This window comes from Balaenoptera musculus, chromosome 4 (genome assembly GCF_009873245.2).
Source record: "Balaenoptera musculus isolate JJ_BM4_2016_0621 chromosome 4, mBalMus1.pri.v3, whole genome shotgun sequence".
Classification (NCBI taxonomy): domain Eukaryota; kingdom Metazoa; phylum Chordata; class Mammalia; order Artiodactyla; family Balaenopteridae; genus Balaenoptera; species Balaenoptera musculus.
The window spans coordinates 92,043,304-92,061,910 of NC_045788.1; the positions used below are offsets into that span (position 1 = coordinate 92,043,304).

The following is an 18,607-nucleotide window of genomic DNA, read 5'->3' on the forward strand; positions in this document are numbered from 1 at the left end:
TTTTTTTTTACTGTCCATTTTTAAAGAACGTATTGCAGTGCTTTCAGTGGAATCAAATGGGTCTTATACTTGAGAGCCTTGGCAGTCTCCCTACCCAGAGAATTCACTCTGAGAATGTCACCTGGTGATGGTACTTGATGGGTTATTGATAATGTTGTGTTTGGGGTTGGAGTTGGTCAGCTCAGCGTTCTACTTTAGATCATGGAAAAAGGATATATTTCTTTACTACACTAAATATTTATCTGCTGAATCATTTCTGGAAGTGAGGGAATTACTGTGGTATTTTGAAATGGAAGCACATCTTTTCAGATGTGCATTCGCAATGTGATCTCTGAGTCGGTTTCAAATGGTAATACACCAGGGGCAGAGAGCTTGCCAAAGGAGAACATCTGCTTCTGAGACATAGGCTTCTGGAGCATTCCTCTCTGAGAGCTTTTCTTTTGCTTGTTTTCTTAATTTGTTAAATCTAGATTATATTCTATTAAGGACACAGGGAAGAAACCCTCAAAATTCAGTTACTATCTTACAACAGAGAAGTCTTCAATGAAAGCTTTTAAATTTGGATGAAGATCTAAGAACTCCTAGTTATTCAGCTATAGCTTGTGATGCATTTTATTGAAAGTGGTGTTCTTTTTCAAACTCCCCCTGGAGATAGTGCTCCCTTGTGGAGTCATGGTTGGCTATGTAGGCTACCGCATCCTTGAGCAGCCTGAGTAGGTGGTGGGACTGTGCTGGTATAATGGGCAGGCCTGCAGAGCGAGGTGATTTAGTGTCTGCAGTGTGGTCTTGCTGCCCTTGCAGTCTCTTCCGTGAATACAGATCACTTCTGACCCTGCAGTCTGTCATATGGCCAGGCTGATCTACACCCACATACATTTGTCTACCAGCCTTGCTGCTTTTATCTGGCACGCTCTTTACCCTTTACCCTGCTTCTCTGAACCCTTTTTAAGAGGCCCAGAGTTGAATACACTCTCCCCTGGGCTCCTGTGTTGCTGAAGCACCTTGAATGTACTTCATTTGTGCAGTTACACTGCATTGTAGCTGTGTGTTTTTATATCTGATTACCCACTTAGATTATAAACGCCTGGAGGGTCATCTCATTATCCCCATTGCCTAGTGTAGTGGCAGATCATAACAGAGCCTCAAAAAATATTTACTGAGTGAATAAACTTTATTTTAAAGTCACTGGAACTTCATATATGCAGATCACAATTTTTATGCATATAAAATTATTCCGAAAAACAGGGAGAACTGACTTTTGTGCAAGTAAGCTAGACTTTTAGAGAAGCAGCGAGCTCCATCGTAAGTAAGATATGCCAGAAAATGAAAAGATTAATTGGTGCTGCTTTTACAGTCTGATCTTTGTGGATTATTTGTAGCTTTTCTTTCTCTTAGTATTTGATTCCTTAAGAAATACTTCATTAAGCAGGAAATAATTAAGCAGGAAATAAAATGTTCATAAGTTAATACATGATCCTTTGCTCATCATTCTAAAATTTAACTGAAATATTAAAAATGGTTTCTTTTTAAATATTTGGGTATTCTTATTTCTATTAAGCTTTAAATGATAGGTATCACCAGGAGAGGAATAATGATTGATTCTCATGCTAAGTGTATACATTGAATCTTACAAGTCTTGGGTATAGCAATATATCTGTTGAATAACCATTTCAGTAAATTTATTTACATGGATAGACAGGTACAATAATCTGTTCAACAGTATCTTTAAATGTCTTCTCAAGATTATTATAGTGATGGTATAGGTACAGCTGGAAGCCAAAAGAATTATGCTTAAAAAAAAATCAGTGTGTACACTTCAGTGTTGATAAGTAAGGGATTCTTAATAGTGCTTGACTTTTTTTTTCTTTTAATAGATCTTTAATGGAGTAAATTGCTTCACAATACTGTGTTAGTTTCTGTTGTACACCAAAGTGAATCAGCCATATGTATACATATGTCCCCTCCCTCTTAAACCTCCCTCCCATCCTCCCTATCCCACCCCTCTAGGTCATCGCAAAGCACCGAGTTGATCTCCCTGTGCTATGCTGCTGCTTCCCACTAGCCATCTATTTTACATTTGGTCGTGTATATATGTCGATGCTACTCTCACTTCTCCCCAGCTTCCCCCTCCCACCCCGTGTCCTCAAGTGTATTCTCTATGTCTACATCTTTATTCCTACCCTGCAACTAGGTTCATCAGTACCATTTTTTTTAAAGATTCCATATATATGCATTAGTATATGGTATTTGTTTTTCTCTTTCTGACTCACTTCACTCTGTATGACAGACTCTAGGTCCATCCGCCTCACTACAAATAACTCAATTTCATTTCTTTTTAAGGCTGAGTAATATTCCATTGTAATATGTGCCACATCTTCTTTATCCAGTCATCTGTTGATGGACACTTAGGTTGCTTCCATGTCCTGGCTATTGTAAATAGTGCTGCAGTGAACATTGTGGTACATGTCTCTTTTTAAATTATGGTTTTCTCAGGGTCTATGCCCAGTAGTGGGATTGCTGGGTTATATGGTAGTTCTATTTTTAGTTTTTTAAGAAACCTTCATACTGTTTTCCATAGTTGCTGTATCAATTTACATTCCCACCAACAGTGTGGGAGAGTTCCCTTTTCACCACACCCTTTCCAGCATTTATTATTTCTAGATTTTTTGATAATGGCCGTTCTGACCAGCATGAGGTGATGCCTCATTGTAGTTTTGATCTGCATTTCTCTAATAATTAGTGATGTTGAGCATCTTTTCATGTGCCTCTTGGTCATCTGTATGTCTTCCTTGGTGAAATGTCTATTTAGGTCTTCCGCCCATTTTTTAATTGGATTGTTTGGTTTTTTGATATTGAGCTCCATGAGCTATTTGTAGATTTTGGAGATTAACCCTTTGTCTGTTGTTTCATTTGCAAATATTTTTTCCCATTCTGAGGGTTGTCTTTTTGTCTTGTTTATGGTTTCCTTTGCTGTGCAAAAGCTTTTAAGTTTAATTAAGTCCCATTTGTTTATTTTTGTTTTCATTTCTGTTACTCTAGGAGGTGGGTCACAAAAGATCTTAATGTGGTTTATGTCAAAGAGTGTTTTTCCTATGTTTTCCTCTAAGAGTTTTATAGTGTCTGGTCTTACATTTAGGTCTCTAATCCATTTGGAGTTTATTTTTGGGTAAGGTGTTAGGTAGTGTCCTAATTTCATTCTTTTACATGTAGCTGTCCAGCTTTCCCAGCACCACTTACTGAAGAGGCTGTCTTTTCTCTGTTGTATGTTCTTGCCTCTTTTGTCATAAATTAGGTGACCATATGTGTGTGGGTTTATCTCTGGGCATTCTATCCTGTACCACTGATCTATATATCTGTTTTTGTGCCAGTACCATACTGTCTTGATTACTGTAGCTTTGTGGCATAGTTTGAAGTTGGGGAGCCTGATTCCTCCAACTCTGTTTTTCTTTTTCAAGATTGCTTTGGCTATTAGGGGTCTTTTGTGTTTCCATACGAATTGTAAGGTTAGGTACAATTTTCCTAGACTGAACCAGGAAGAATTAGAAAATATAAACAGACCTATCACAAGTAATGAAATTGAAACCGTAATGAAAAATCTTCCAACAGACAAAAGTCCAGGACCAGATGGCTTCACAGGCGAATGCTATCAAACATTTAGAGAAGAGCTAACACCAATACTTCTCAAACTCTTCCAAAAAATTGCAGAGGGAGAAACACTCCCAAATTCATTCTACGAAGTCACCATCACCCTGGTATCAAAACCAGAAAAAGATATCACACAAAAAAATTGTAGACCAATATCACTGATGAACATAGATGCAAAAATCCTGAACAAAATACTAGCAAACAGAATCCAACAACACATTAAAAGGATCATACACCATGATCAAGTGGGATTTATCCCAGGGATGCAAGGATTCTTCAATATACGCAAATCAATCAATGTGATACACCACATTAACAAATTAAGGAATAAAAACCATATGATCATCTCTATAGATGCAGAAAAAGCTTTTGACAAAATTCAACACCCAGTTATGATAAAACCTCTCCAGAAAATGTGCATAGAGGGAACTTACCTCAACATAATAAAGGCCTTATATGACAAACCCACAGCAAGCATCATACTCAGTGGTGAAAAACTGAAAGCATTTCCACTAAGATCAGGAACAAGACAAGGATGTCCACTCTTGCCATTCTTATTCAGCATAGTTTTGGAAGTTTTAGCCACGGCAGTCAGAGAAGAAAAAGAAATAAAAGGAATACAAATTGGAAAAGAAGTAAAACTGTCACTGTTTGCAGATATGATACTATATATAGAAAATCCTAAAGATGCAACCAGAAAACTTCTAGAACTAATCAGTGAATTTGGTAAGGTTGCAGGATACAAAATTAATGCATCTAAATCTCTGGCATTCCTAGACACCAACAATGAAAAATCAGAAAAAAAAATTAAGGAAACACTCCCATTTACCATTACAACAAAAAGAATAAAATGCCTAGGAATAAACCTGCCTAAGGAGGCAAAAGACTTGTACTCAGAAAACTATAAAACACTGATGAAAGAAATCAAAGATGACATAAACAGGTGGAGAAATATACCATGTTCTTGGATTGAAAGAATTAATATTATGAAAATGACTATACTACCCAAAGCAATTGACTTTTAAACAGAGTCCTCAGTGATTAGAACTAGACAAGCCAAAATCCAGGATGATTTCTTATCTAGACATATTTCAAATCTAGTTATGTTAAGTCGTATTTAGAAAATGTGATTTAAATGGCAGCTCAATTAAAAGACTGCTATACAGTCTATAAACATTTCAGGTCTTTGCTTACATTTTATGTACATATAATATTAAGGGTATTCTCTACCTTTGAGCATTTAAGACTTGTAGAAATTAAGTCTGTTGTCGGTATAAATCAGTGGATTTTTTTTTAATATCTTTTTTAAACATCTTTATTTGCTTTACAATGGTGTGTTAGTTTCTGCTGTATAACAAAGTGAATCAGCTGTATGTATACATATATCCCCATATCCCCTCCCTCTTGTGTGTCCCTCCCACCCTTCCTATCCCACCCCTCTAGGGGGACACAAAGCACCAAGCTGATCTCCCTGTGCTATGCAGCTGCTTCGCACTAGCTATCTTATTTTACATTTTGTAGTGTATATATGTCAATGCTACTCTCTCACTTCGTCCCAGCTTACACTTCCCCGTCCCTCTGTCCTCAAGTCCATTCTCTATGTCTGCGTCTTTATTCCTGTCCTGCCCCTAGGTTCTTCAGAACCTTTTTATTTATTTTTTTTAGATTCCATATATATGTGTTAGCATACGGTATTTTTCTCTTTCTGACTTACTTCTCTCTGTATGACAATCTCTAGGTCCATCCACCTCACTGCAAATAATCAGTTTCGTTTCTTTTTATGGCTGAGTAATATTCCATTGTAATATGTGCCACATCTTTATCCAGTCATTTGTCGATGGACACTTAGGTTGCTTCCATGTCCTGGCTATTGTAAATAGAGCTGCAATGAACATTGTGGTACATGACTTTTTTTGAATTATGGTTTTCTCAGGGTATACGCCCAGTAGTGGGATTGCTAGGTCGTATGATAGTTCTATTTTTAGTTTTTTAAGGAACCTCCATACTGTTCTCCATAGTGGCTGTATCAATTTACATTCCCACCAACAGTGCAAGAGGGTTCCCTTTTCTCCACACCCTCTCCAGCATTTATTGTTTGTAGAGTTTTTGATGATGGCCATTCTGACTGGTGTGCGGTGATATCTCATTGTAATTTTGATTTGCATTTCTCAGTGGATTAACCTAATGGTATTTTCACAGTTCAGTTCATTGTATGCTTATCTAAATAAGTATGTTCTGGAAATTAAATTCCTTCTGATGCAAATCTGCGTTAGACTACTTTCCAGTTAGTATAGTCCGGATTTCTTCTAAAAACCTCTTTTGGTTAGTTTGTTTTAGTATCTGAGAAAATACAGAAGATGTAAATTTTATAATTTCCAGTGTAAAAATGCTTTAAGTAGGAAGACTAGTTTTAAATAGTGTTTGATCCTTTATCTTTAAGTTATTTACTTATTCATATTGACAGAGAGAAGAGGGCCCTAGCCTTTCAACTGCTACTATTGATGACAATAATGATAATGATAGTAAGCTAGTAGCACTAATAATACTAGTAATAATGATAAAAATTTATCAAATGCTTGCTGTGTGTCAGTTTCCTAAGCCAATTATTTACTGCTGTGTATCAAACCACATAAAACTTAGAGGCTTAATTTACCAACAACTATTATTTGTTATGATTTTGTGGGTTGGCTTCTATTTTATGTTGTGTTGGCTGGGGTGTTGGGCCTCCCTCACATGCCTAGCGCTTGTTGCTTCCTTGCAGCTGGGGACTCACTAGGGCCTTTCTGCATGACTGCTTGGGCTTCCTCACAGCATGACCACTAAATTCCAAGATCATTTTCCAAGATGCAAAGGCAGAAACCACAGATCTTTTAGGGCCTAGCCTCAGAATTTACACGGTATAATTTCTACCACATTCTACTGGTCAAAGCAACGCACAGCCTAGCCCAGGTACAAGGGGAGGGGGAATAGACTCCACTGCATGATGGGAAGAGTGGCAAAGAATTTTTGGCCATCTGTAATCCTCCACGAATTCTTTTTTTTTCTTTTTTGTATTGGCGGGATTGAAGTGTTATATGGGTACTGACAAAGTCAAAGTCGGATTAATTGGTTTTTTTTTTTTTAATTTTATTTATTTATTTATTTATGGCTGTGTTGGGTCTTCGTTTCTGTGCGAGGGCTTTCTCCAGTTGCGGCAAGTGGGGGCCACTCTTCATCGCGGTTCGCGGGCCTCTCTTGTTGCGGAGCACAAGCTCTAGACGCGCAGGCTCAGCAATTGTGGCTCACGGGCCTAGTCCCTCCACGGCATGTGGGATCTTCCCAGGCCAGGGCTCGAACCCGTGTCCCCTGCATTGGCAGGCAGATTCTCAACCACTGCACCACCAGGGAAGCCCCTCCACGAATTCTTTAAGTACTGTTGTAATTCATGTTTTGGAGATGAAGGAACTACGGCTTAGAGGGTAACTTCGTACCCAAAGTCATTCAGTTACTAAGTGGTTTAAGCTCAAGTTTAGATTAATTTGACTCTAGAGCTGGAGTTTAAACTTGAAATATTTGGCCTTCAGGGTGTGGGCAGATTAGATATGTTTGTCTTTCTACTCCAAAGCCAGTGTCTAAGGGTGGTCTTATTGATGTGTGGCTTATTTCATTTGCAGACTAAAATAGTAAAGGGATTTGATTCATGTTATTGATCAGCCATCATGTGGTAAACATTACAGTCTCCCTAAATTAAGATATTTCTAAACTCTCAGTTGAGATGAAAGTTAAAATTCTTAGACGTGATAATGTCCTATGCTTACTATTAGCACATTTCCTTACCAAGGACAAATAAATAAAATCAACTTTTTAAACCATAAATTTCCCACTGAGCATACTCTGCTTTAGTAGTCTACGTTTTTCATATGTTCTAATGTTTACTTTTCATTAACATGAAAAACAGAGTTTTTAAGTTGCCTTTTATTATTTTGTTGTTATTTCTGCTGCTTTGTGGTTTTGATTTGAAAGACAGTGTTATTCAGGGATTTTCTTTTGTTGAAAAGGAAAGAAAAAGTCAGAGATGCCTATATGGTAATAAACAAAATAAAAATTAAGGCTTCCAAATATACTAATGAATTTTTATACTTACTATAATTTCAATTTTCAATGTTAGATTTTTCTATCCTGACTTTAGGATTTCTGCAGTCTCAGATTGAGGAAAGTCTGTACACTGAAAATATTTTATAGCAGCTTGTACTTCGTATTGATTTTTAGGTTGTGAAATGGATTCATAATTTTTGCCTAAAGCATATGGGCTTTTTAGTGCCTGAGCTGTCTAGTCACCTCCTACCAGCCAGAAATAAAAGTGATGACAGCCTCATGGAATGTTATGGGACCTCAAATTATGTACCCACAGTCTCCTCATTTTATAGAGGACAAAAGTTTGGATAAGAGAAGCTTTCGGCTCTTTTCTTATCATGGAGTAATGAGACAGGCGGAGCTGTGTCTAGACCCCTGTGCTCCCAGTGCCATGCTTTCCTCTACCATATCCCAGTACTTCCTTCCTGAGGCTTGATATTGGAAATGTAGAAACCAATTGTCTACAAGGTCCTGCCGCCACCACTCGGCTACAGAATAAGCTACATCCAATTTAACTTTAGCCAGTTTAAGAAAATCTTAAACCTTTTTTCAAATTTAAAAAATATACCCGTTGTTGCTACATTCAGAAAGTTTAAGAAGTTTCTAGTGGTCCAGGGAAATTGTACTGCTAACAACTATTACAGCCATGTTTTTCTATGATTATTTTACCTTTTTTGCATTTTGAAAGAAAAAAAAAATTCCAATTTTGAAAGAAAAGTAAGTCAGTCTTTACTGCTTAAAAAAACCTAGCATTTCTTTCTGAGGCTGCAGACATCTAAATTAGCCCACTTGTCTTGAACCACTATCATATGTCATATCTGTATCGGGTATGCTGAAGGGAAAATGTGGGTTACTCTGGTCATATGTCACTATACATTTCTTTTATGCTGTTGTATGACAAAGAATATATGTGATGTGCTAATTTATCTATAATAACTATCAGGGACTCTCTTGTTCCTAAAAATAATTCAACTTGAATTGTGGTTTTTTTTTTTTAGGAGATTATTGTAAAGGTAAGAGATAATGTCACCAACTAGCTTTGAGGATAATGAGATGTAAGCAGAATTGGATGATTCCTCATTCAGTTTATCAGTTACTGGACTCTTTGACCTTTGTATTCCCTGCTTTATATCCTAAAAAAGTGAAATTATACTATGTGCCATCGGTGAATGTTCTATGGTGGAAGGGCTAATACTTTGTAGAAAATTGGGACTCAGTGGTCAAGTAAAAGGTTTGGGGTGACTGCACCAGAAATGCCTTCTGGACTTGAAAGCCAAGCCTGGGAACCTGGGTGCCACTGGGGCCTGTCAGAGGATGGGCTGTTGCAGTGGGTGTGGAAATCTAGTCACTCTCTCTGCTTCAGGCACATTGCAGGTTTGCCTGAGAAGGTCAGTATGATGGCTTGTCAATAATATTTTTGAAAATAGGAATATTTAAAGAAAAAAAATAGAAAAACCATTTATAAACTATCCAGAGATTACTACTGTTTATGTCTTTTTGTGTATATTCTATATTTGTTTTCTGTTTGTCTGTAGTGTGATATTTAGCTTTTTAATAGAACTAAGACAGTACTGGGCATACTATTTATTGTCTTGCCTTTTTCATGTCACACTTTTATTGAGCACATTTGTGTGTGTGCATGCATACACACACACACACTCTGTGTTATAATGTGGTATCCATGTCAGATTATACCAAAAATAAATGAGAATTGCTTGGCCAAATTATGTTTATTTTTATATTTGCCTCAACCGTTTGAATAAAGTAATTTTAACCCCAGGGAAGAGGTGGAATAAATGTCATGATTTTAGTTTTCTTGTCAGTAATGCAGAACATGAGCACCAGAGAGTGAGCTTCCTCTTTGCTCTGTGGTTCATTTGTTTTTCACTTGTTCCATTCCTGGGGAGCAGGGTTGAAGTGGGACAAAGGTATCAATGAGGAAAATTTCCAGAGTCAAAAGGAGGAAGTAACTGTCAGGGAACAGGTAATGTGATGGAAACTATGTTTACGCTTCCTCAGAAAGTATGACAAATGTGTTCAGTTTACTGAGATTCTGGAAACTTCACATGGGGCATACAGCATTAATTTCCTTTCATTGCTGTTGTTATATTTTGCAATTAACAAAGAAAAAATAGAGAGGGAGAGAAAAGATACTACAACTCACAGAGCAAAGATTTTTGTTTTTTCTTATTTAGAGTCAAACACTAGATTTTTAATTCTCTCTTAAAGCAGCTTTTGGTAAAATTCCTTTTCATCAAAGTTTGGAAAGTTGATGCTTCACTATGTAGTGTTTCTGTAAACTGTTCTTATGTACTGCTCGTATCGATCTGTTCATTAGCACTGTTTGGGTCAGGAAATTCTTATGTGTTTTTTCTTTAAATATTTTACTGGTCATTGACATTAACATTTATTGGGTATCTATTATGTGTAAGAAGCTGTTACAGGTATAATAAGGCTTTTTCTTCCCCAACAAAGACTTTTGCTCTGATTGAGGTGAAGTGCAATATGTATATACAATAACTGCGGTACTCTTCAGAGAGAACGTCCTGCCGCTGCAGGTAACGTGAAGTGGTGGCATTTAATAGCCTGATAGATGACATCCTGGAAGGGGGATGGAAAAGATACCGTGGACGTACTTTGACATAAAACTGGTGCAGGTGAAAGTTCAACAGGCTGAGACATTGGGACTTTGAATCAGTAAGGAGGAAGATATGGCTTAACCCGAGGTTAAGAGCCGGAGAGGTCAGGAAGAGCAGGAGGCCATTCAAATGCTCGAGGAGAGAACAGAGAAGTGGTGTGAGAAATGGTGGAAGGTAGCTTGGTCCCATGGACAGGAGAAATCCTCGAAGAAAATATTGTAGGAAAAATTTGAACCATATTCTAATGAGTAGAAGTGAAAGCTATCTCTGAAGTGTAAATGTGACAAAAAATAAAAATACTGGACTGGGGAATGTAGCAAGTAAAAGTAATTAAGAATTTTCATTAGAAGCAATAAGTACTGACTTAATTGACGTAATTCAGATTGCTACTTCACTGTATGTAATTTTTCTTATGGCGATCTACTGGGAATTGCAAAGAACAAAAATGAATCTAGATTTTTAAAAAAATTGTTTCAGGGTCAAGTTTGTCTATTTGATGATGAGACTCTTCTTTTATCAAAGTACCCCAGGTCATAAAAGTATAGTTTAAACTTCCAGTGTTTCTTTTTCTTTTGAAAAAGAACCTATCAAAGAAACTCAAAGAAAACAAAGTTCTACTATGATTACTTCTGGCTGCTTCTATTTGAATCGTTGCAATGGCAACTTTCCACATGGTTCACAGAATTTTTATTGTATTGATATTTTATCTTAAATAGAAATGAAGGAATAGTTTTTTCTTTTCTCTCTCAAGTAATAGACTGGTCTACATTTTTAAGGTTTATTTTATAAAAGGATACTTGTTACAGATTAGGTTTAAAAATCAAAAGAAGTCCAACACTGAAGACAAAAGTGTTTTCTTTATTGAAGTAGATATTGTTAAACTTTTAAACCAGATGAAAGTACGAGTGATCATATCATACTGTCATAGTTTCTCATAATAAATTTTCCATATAAAATTATTTGTTGAAATCATCAAAGGGATAATCCTACTCTGCATTGCTGCAAAGTTTAAATAGCTAACATTTAAAAAGATTATTTGGGAAGTTTTATTGAATGTACTGAGATAAGGCTTATTGTAGTCCTTTTCTTCATCCAAACTGCTGTCATAATCGTAGGAAATTTCAAAATCCCCATGAAAGACCCCATTCACCCTTGGAGTTTTCTAATTCCTCGCCTAATTCATCTTCACTGTACCGTTCCTACCCATTGCAGGGCCATTTTCTGGTCAGAACTGCATCCATCACCCCCAAAATTGTAGACTCCTCTGTCTCTCTCACTGATTACCACCTTTGTTCTGCTTCTATCTCAGTTTTATTCCCACTATGTTGTTCTATACCTTTGGCAATCCCTAAGCCCCTTAAATTCATTAAGAGTAGGATTGTGTCATCTTCACCTTTGTATCATCAGTGCCTACCTAGACATAGTCTAGTAGACACTCAGTCAAGATATGCAGAATAAATGAATGGATTAATCAAATATTCGCCCATTGTTTGCTGTGGAATTATAAGAGGCCACCATGACAATTGATGATCTTAATAAGGTGAGAATGATGGCCTTAAGATGGCCATCAGTTTAAGTAACAATAGTATTATATGGGGAAACAAAGAAAGACTACTAGGATATTTATACTTTTAAACAGAGGTGGCAGGTAGAGTTAATAATAACTCTTATTTATTGAGAGTTTTAAAAATTAGTTGTGTTAGGCTCTTACCTTCATATCTTATTTACTCCTCACAACAACTTAGTGAGACAGGCATTTCTATTTAAAACTTTTAGAGATGAGGAAACTGATACAGAGGGAGAGGTTTAGTAACTTGTTCAAGACTACCAGCAGAGTAAGGATATGAACCCAACATGCACTATCAAATTTCAGGGCCAATCTCTTTAATACACAGCAGTTGAAGAATTAGACAGTATATCTTTTGAATATCTCCTGGGAACTTGTCAAAGGATATTACATTTGAATGTGATAGGAACATTTCATGTTTTAGTTGGGTTTAGGTAAGGCATTTGTAAATTGTCCATTCAAAACTGTTTATTTTAGAAAGCAAATTTATTTACCCTGAGTGCATCATTCTTATTTTGTAAGATGGCCTGCTGCTCTTAATAGACCGTTGTGGGCAACACGTTTGAGAGTATACTGCAGAGATCAAAGGATGCCCAGGGTTCATCTTTCCCAGCCACAATTTTGCACTTGGTCTCCCTAGCCTTGTTAGTGGTGGATGATTTGTCCTTTAAGAAAGGAAAAAGACCTTCCTTGGTTACCTATTTTAGTGCAGCTTTTGGACTGACATAGTTTGCTAAATTCTTTTAAAGTGAGCAGTTCAATGGAGTAACATGGAGCAGCTTAAAAAATTGTCCTACTGCCTGTGTCTCAGGTTAGAACGTTTCTGTTCACACTTTACTTCTCTTATGACTTGGGGTAGACTCTGAGTCTTCATTGGGATTTGGACTATTAAGATCTGCTTCGTATTCCTTGTAAATTGGTGCAGTCACTATGGAAAATAGTATGGAGGTTCCTTAAAAAATTAAAAATAGAGTTGCCGTATGATCCAGCAATCCCACTCCTGGGCATATATCTGGAGAAAACCATAATTTGAAAAGATACATGTACCCCAGTGTTCATTGCAACACTATTTACAATAGCCAAGACATGGAAGCAACCTAAATGTCCATCAACAGATGAAGGGATAAAGAAGATCTGGTATATATACACAATGGAATACTACTCAGCCATAGAAAAGAATGAAACAATGCTATTTGCAGCAGCATGGATGGACCTAGAAATTATCATACTAAGTGAAGTAAGTCAGAGAAAGACAAATACCGTATGATATCACTTATATGTGGAATCTAAAATATGGCACAAGTGAACTTATTTACGAAACAGAAAGAGACTCACAGACATAGAAAACAAACTTACGGTTACCAAAGGGGAAAGGGGGTTGGGGAGGGATAAACTAGAGTTTGGGATTAGCATATACAAGCTACTATATATAAAATAGATGAACAACAAGGTCCTACTGTATATATAGCACAGGGAACTAGATTCAATATCCTGTCATAAACCATAATGGAAAAGAGTATGAAAAAGAATGTGTATATATATGTATAACTGAATCACTTTGCTGTACACCAGAAACTAACACAATATTGTAAATGAACTATACTTCAGTTGAAAAAAAAATCTGCCTCGTATTCCTCTTAGATGTATGGAAAACTTTAAAGCACTTAGGCAAGAGAATGGATAAGATCCAGTTTTATTTAAGACTCTCAGGAGTCATCTTAATAATAGTCTCTATTCCCAAGAGGGGGAAATGAAAGGCAAGGCTTGCATCAGCCTAGTATCCTCACTTTCTTAGGAATCAAAATGTTCCCAAGGTCAAAAACAGTGTGAAGTAACGCCCTAAACCCATCTTGGAAGGCACTACATCAGAAATAGAGTGAATGGTAATTGCTCTTTAACTGGACGTGAGTCTCGTTTTCAATGCCACTGTTTATATTCTTTGTGTCCTGCCTTTCTCTTTATGTTGAATTTGTTCCACCTTGTAAAGATTAAGAAGCACATGTTCTAGCTTTTAAATGTAAAAATTGAATTATTAATAGTTTTTGGATAAAAAATGGGCTCCCATTTCTTCTACCAGAAACAGTACGTTCTCAGAAACTTTGGAACTCACTGATATGAAGTGTCATTTAAAGTTTTTCACTAATTCAGCATTTAAAGCTTTTTATTTCCTCCTTGATTTATGACACAGCTGTTTCTTGAATTGAGAAGAGTCAAGGACTACATGCGATCTAATTAGATTATTCTCTTTGTGTGTCTCCTACATTTAGTGGAGGCTACTAATCAAGTCTTGATGTATTTTTTATTCATTTTTCAAATTCCTCATCTCAAGATGGCTATCGTTGGCGCATTGCCCCTACTATATTGTATGATAATAATGTAGTCATGTCCTTTTCTCCCCTACTATGTGATAAGTTTATTAAGGGTAGGATCGTGTCATCCTACATCAAATCTTGTGTACCTTCAGCCTCCTGATGATGTTGGCTGTAGCCACTTAAGCTACTAAGACTTATTCGTAAAGAGTGATGCCCCATCATTCCGACCTCACATTCTGTGCAGTAATGTAACTTGAATTTTGGAGAAATTGATTCATACTGTTTTAAAGAAGGACAGTTTTAGGTGACCAAATTCAGGATAAAAGAGGCACCTTGCTTCTTAGGTGATATTCTTGACATTGCTGATGCATTCATTACACTTTTTAAAAAAAAATGCAGATAGTTTTCCTTCTCATCTTCTCCCTATCCTTTGTCTTTGCTCCTCTCTGCCTCCCCTTTCTCAAGGCTCCTCTGTATATTAACATCTTTACTGGTTTACCCAGTATTGACATCTAGAAGATACTTTTTGCTTACCTGGTGTATCAGAATACTTTTACTCCAAAATTATTTCTTATAAAAAAATCTCACACAAAACAAATTTTAAAAATGGCTTAGCTTTTGATGGTTAATGGGAGATAATGTGGTAATAATTAGTCAAAATAAAGTATTATTGAAAGTATTATTGAAAGTGAAAGTATTGCAAAATTTCTTGTAAATTAAAGTTATGTTTAAGGTTATTGAGTCTTTGTAGATAAATTTTATTTCCTTAGTTGTTCTGGGGTAGGGGCATTTAGTAATAGATACATATCTTAATTAGGATGCTTCAAATCCTTTATTAAGCAGTCATCATTTTTGGTCTTATGATGAGCGGCAATCAAGCGGGCTTAGGGAAAATTGGCAAAGTATGGAAAAATATCATGATAGGAAAAAAATTCATCTACAAAGAAGATGTGGAGTTGTTGCCTTTCTTCCCTCTATGTCTAGATGATTAGAGATGACTGTATCCTTGGATTTTATTTTCAAAATTGGAGGTTATTTATTTTTAAAATGGGTATCTAAGAGTGCAGAGTGGGGTGGGGAACTAAAGCTTAATGTAAAGCAAAATATAGTAAACAAAAAACTCCCACACAGTCATATAAAAAACAAACCTATTTGCTATGACAGTAAATTTAAATGACATCAGATAATAGAATTAACTATAAGCTTTTTTCATTTCTTGGTGTGGATTGCAACATCTGTAAATCGATATTTCAGATAAAGGGTTTCCAGAATAATCATTTACATATGTATGGTGTGTTTTTAAAAATTAGATATAAAATAAATATAAATATGCTTTCTGGTATATGTGAAAAATAAAGTAACACAAAACTGTCGCATTCACATGTTTTTAACAACTTGAATTTGTGTTTCTTTAAAGACTAAAGTCAAAATAGATCTTTTCATTGCCTTAGTTTATGCAAAAAGTCGAATAAAAATGTGGTGATCTGTTTGTAGGAACAAGAAAATTGGACTATACACACAGTTTATAATTTAACAGTGATTAGTTATATAGTGATTATTAGAGCTTCTAGACTGTAAATTATAAAGATAAAATGTTACTATTTCTGTTTTAAAGTTTAGTGCCTACATAGCCAGTGGATCAAAAATCCAAGATGGGTAATCACTGGTATTGTGCTTCAGGCTTTAGATTTAACAAATAAAAATGAAAAACATTTGGATATGATTAAAGAACAGAGAAACAAGGGGATGGAGAGCAACCAATTCAGAAAATAAGGAACAGTTGGTTTTCCCTAATTACAGCCATCTTGATTTTTCTTTTTTCTTCTGTATGTATCAATTGGAAGTTTGGTAGAAAATTAACTCGTTTGCCTAATTATAGAAATAAATTCGTTGCAGATTTTCAAAAGTGACTTTATGTTTTTCCTTAAACTCAAATTTCAAAAGTCAGTTGCAGTTTATATTGGCTGCAATTCTTTCCTTGGATATAGTTCATCAGTTTACTTTTCATTTCCTAAGACTGGATTTCTTAAATCTACCATCACCTAAATGAGGGTGTGTTGACATAAATGAGAAGATCAAAGATTCAACTAATTAAAGAAGTTTTACCTTGGAATTAGGCTGAGTTGTGCAGAAGTGTGGCTGAATCTAAGAAGATGATGAAACTTTTTTTTTTTAAAGATTTTGATTAATTAATTAATTAATTTATTTTTTTTGGCTGTGTTGGGTCTTCGTTTCTGTGCGAGGGCTTTCTCTAGTTGTGGCAAGCGGGGGCCGCTCTTCATCGCGGTGCGCGGGCCTCTCACTATCGCGGCCTCTCTTGTTGCGGAGCACAGGCTCCAGACGCGCAGGCTCAGTAATTGTGGCTCACGGGCCTAGTTGCTCCACGGCATGTGGGATCTTCCCAGACCAGGGCTCGAACCCGTGTCCCCTGCATTGGCAGGCAGGTTCTCAGCCACTGCGCCACCAGGGAAGCCCAATGATGAAACATTTTGCATAACCTAACCATAATGATCTTGCAGATTGTTTGTTGTTGCCAGTCAGCACTAAAATAAGGCCTAAGTTCTGACCCTTCTTTCCCATAAATCTTCTCATGGATAATAAAGGTTATGGAAATTGGGACTTTTTGGTTTTCCAATAGAGATGAATTTTTTGAGATGTCAATTACTTTATACTTTATTGCTTTCTGTTCATTCCTATTTTTCCCACTTTTTATCACAAGTACCTTATTTATTCCGTATTCATATAATATAGGAAGTTACATGTTTCCTTTCAGTGACTTTACGGAGAGGTGCATGTTTTATGATCTTTTTGGTACCTAACATGTTTCTTTGCTTGTTATTTGAGAGTCATTAAACACAGATACATGAGTAAAAAAAAAAAGGCAAATAAACACAACTTTCAGTGTCAAAGTCCTATGGAGACATTGTATGGTGTTATATGCATTGCAGATTTGATGGCTTTCTTTAGTTTTCCTCTGTATTTACTTTGAGTGCTAATGCAAGTGCCTCCTCCCCACCCCCAGCCCTGACCCCTCAACACACACACAAAGCAGTTAAAGCTTCAAAATGGAACGACAGGAGATATGTGCCTGCTGTGTTCTGGTGATTCTGAGTAAGCAGGAGTATAAAGAGGCAAGGTCAGCTCAAAACTGAAAAGTTCTGTAGTATGTTGTCTTTCAATTGCTTCCTTACTATCTAGCACTAACAGTTTTGGGCTGATTAACATAATTAATGTTGTAAACTTATGAAAAGCTAAGAAGGAATGTAGATGATAACTGTTAAAGTGTTAGTCACGGTTTGAAGCATGTTCTAAATCATGTCAGAATTCCCAGAACTTAACATGGGAATTAGAATAGAGACAACGCCTACATTTCCCTCCCTTCCAAACCATTGTTTTCATACTACCATAACTTTTTCTTTCTAAAACAGAGATTTGATCATTTCCTTAATCTTTTTAGTCCATTTTGGCTTCCCATTCCTTATCGCAGTAGCGTTTTATGGACTACATTAGAATTACCCAGGGAGCTTCTAAAATATGCACATATCTGAGACTTATCAGAAACTCTGATATTTAGGTAGAAGTGGCAACAGTATTTGACAAAAACTTTGTTCATTGGTTCAGATGCCTCTTTTTGTCATGTCCCAACCAAACTTTCTCATCTTGTCTCAAGCCGTTTCCTCCACTCTCTTTCTGCTCTTCTCTAGCCATGCTAAATCTAGATATTCTCCAAATAGTTCTATTCCTAACCTCTCCTCCTTCCCCTCCTCTCCACTCTAAGTCTTTCATCTGTTGAACAACTGCTTATCTTGCTAGGTTTGCCTTAAATGACACATCTTTCCTTATTCCCCGTGTAGAAATAATCACTCTGTCTTTTTTGTTTAGCGTTTATATTTGATTATGAGTTTTTTAGGTGTCCGTCTCTCCCATTAAACCTCATGTAATTCATCTTGTTGATGTTTATATTAAATGAATACATGGATGACTAATAGAATCCCTGTTAGGAATTTAAATGTACAGTTTTTATGAACATTGTTTTTAAGGGCTTTATTGAGTTGACCTAGGTTGATAATTTCATTTTTAATAATATATATTCCTGTTAAATCTTACATGCCTATATATTTACTTTTTCATTCATTTTTCCCTCTTTGTATCTACAGACGAAATCTTACAAAACTATCCCTTATCTTCAGTCACATGTTGGCAGAAATCAAAGCAATCTTTCCCAATGGGCAATTCCAGGGAGATAACTTTCGTATCACGAAAGCAGATGCTGCTGAATTCTGGAGAAAGTTTTTTGGAGACAAGTAAGTACAAATTTGGATCCATGTTTG

The 18,607-nt window shown here is 36.2% G+C and overlaps 1 protein-coding gene across 5 annotated transcripts in view; it reads left to right on the plus strand.

Moving 5' to 3' along the window:
- Positions 1-18,607, plus strand: part of CBLB (Cbl proto-oncogene B) — a 208,719-nt gene that overhangs the window by 74,232 nt on the left and 115,880 nt on the right. For all 5 annotated transcript variants that reach the window (XM_036850161.1, XM_036850163.1, XM_036850165.1 and 2 more), the window contains exon 4: positions 18,434-18,580. In XM_036850161.1, coding sequence (XP_036706056.1) covers positions 18,434-18,580 — 147 coding nt within the window. The remainder of the gene's footprint in view (positions 1-18,433; positions 18,581-18,607) is intronic.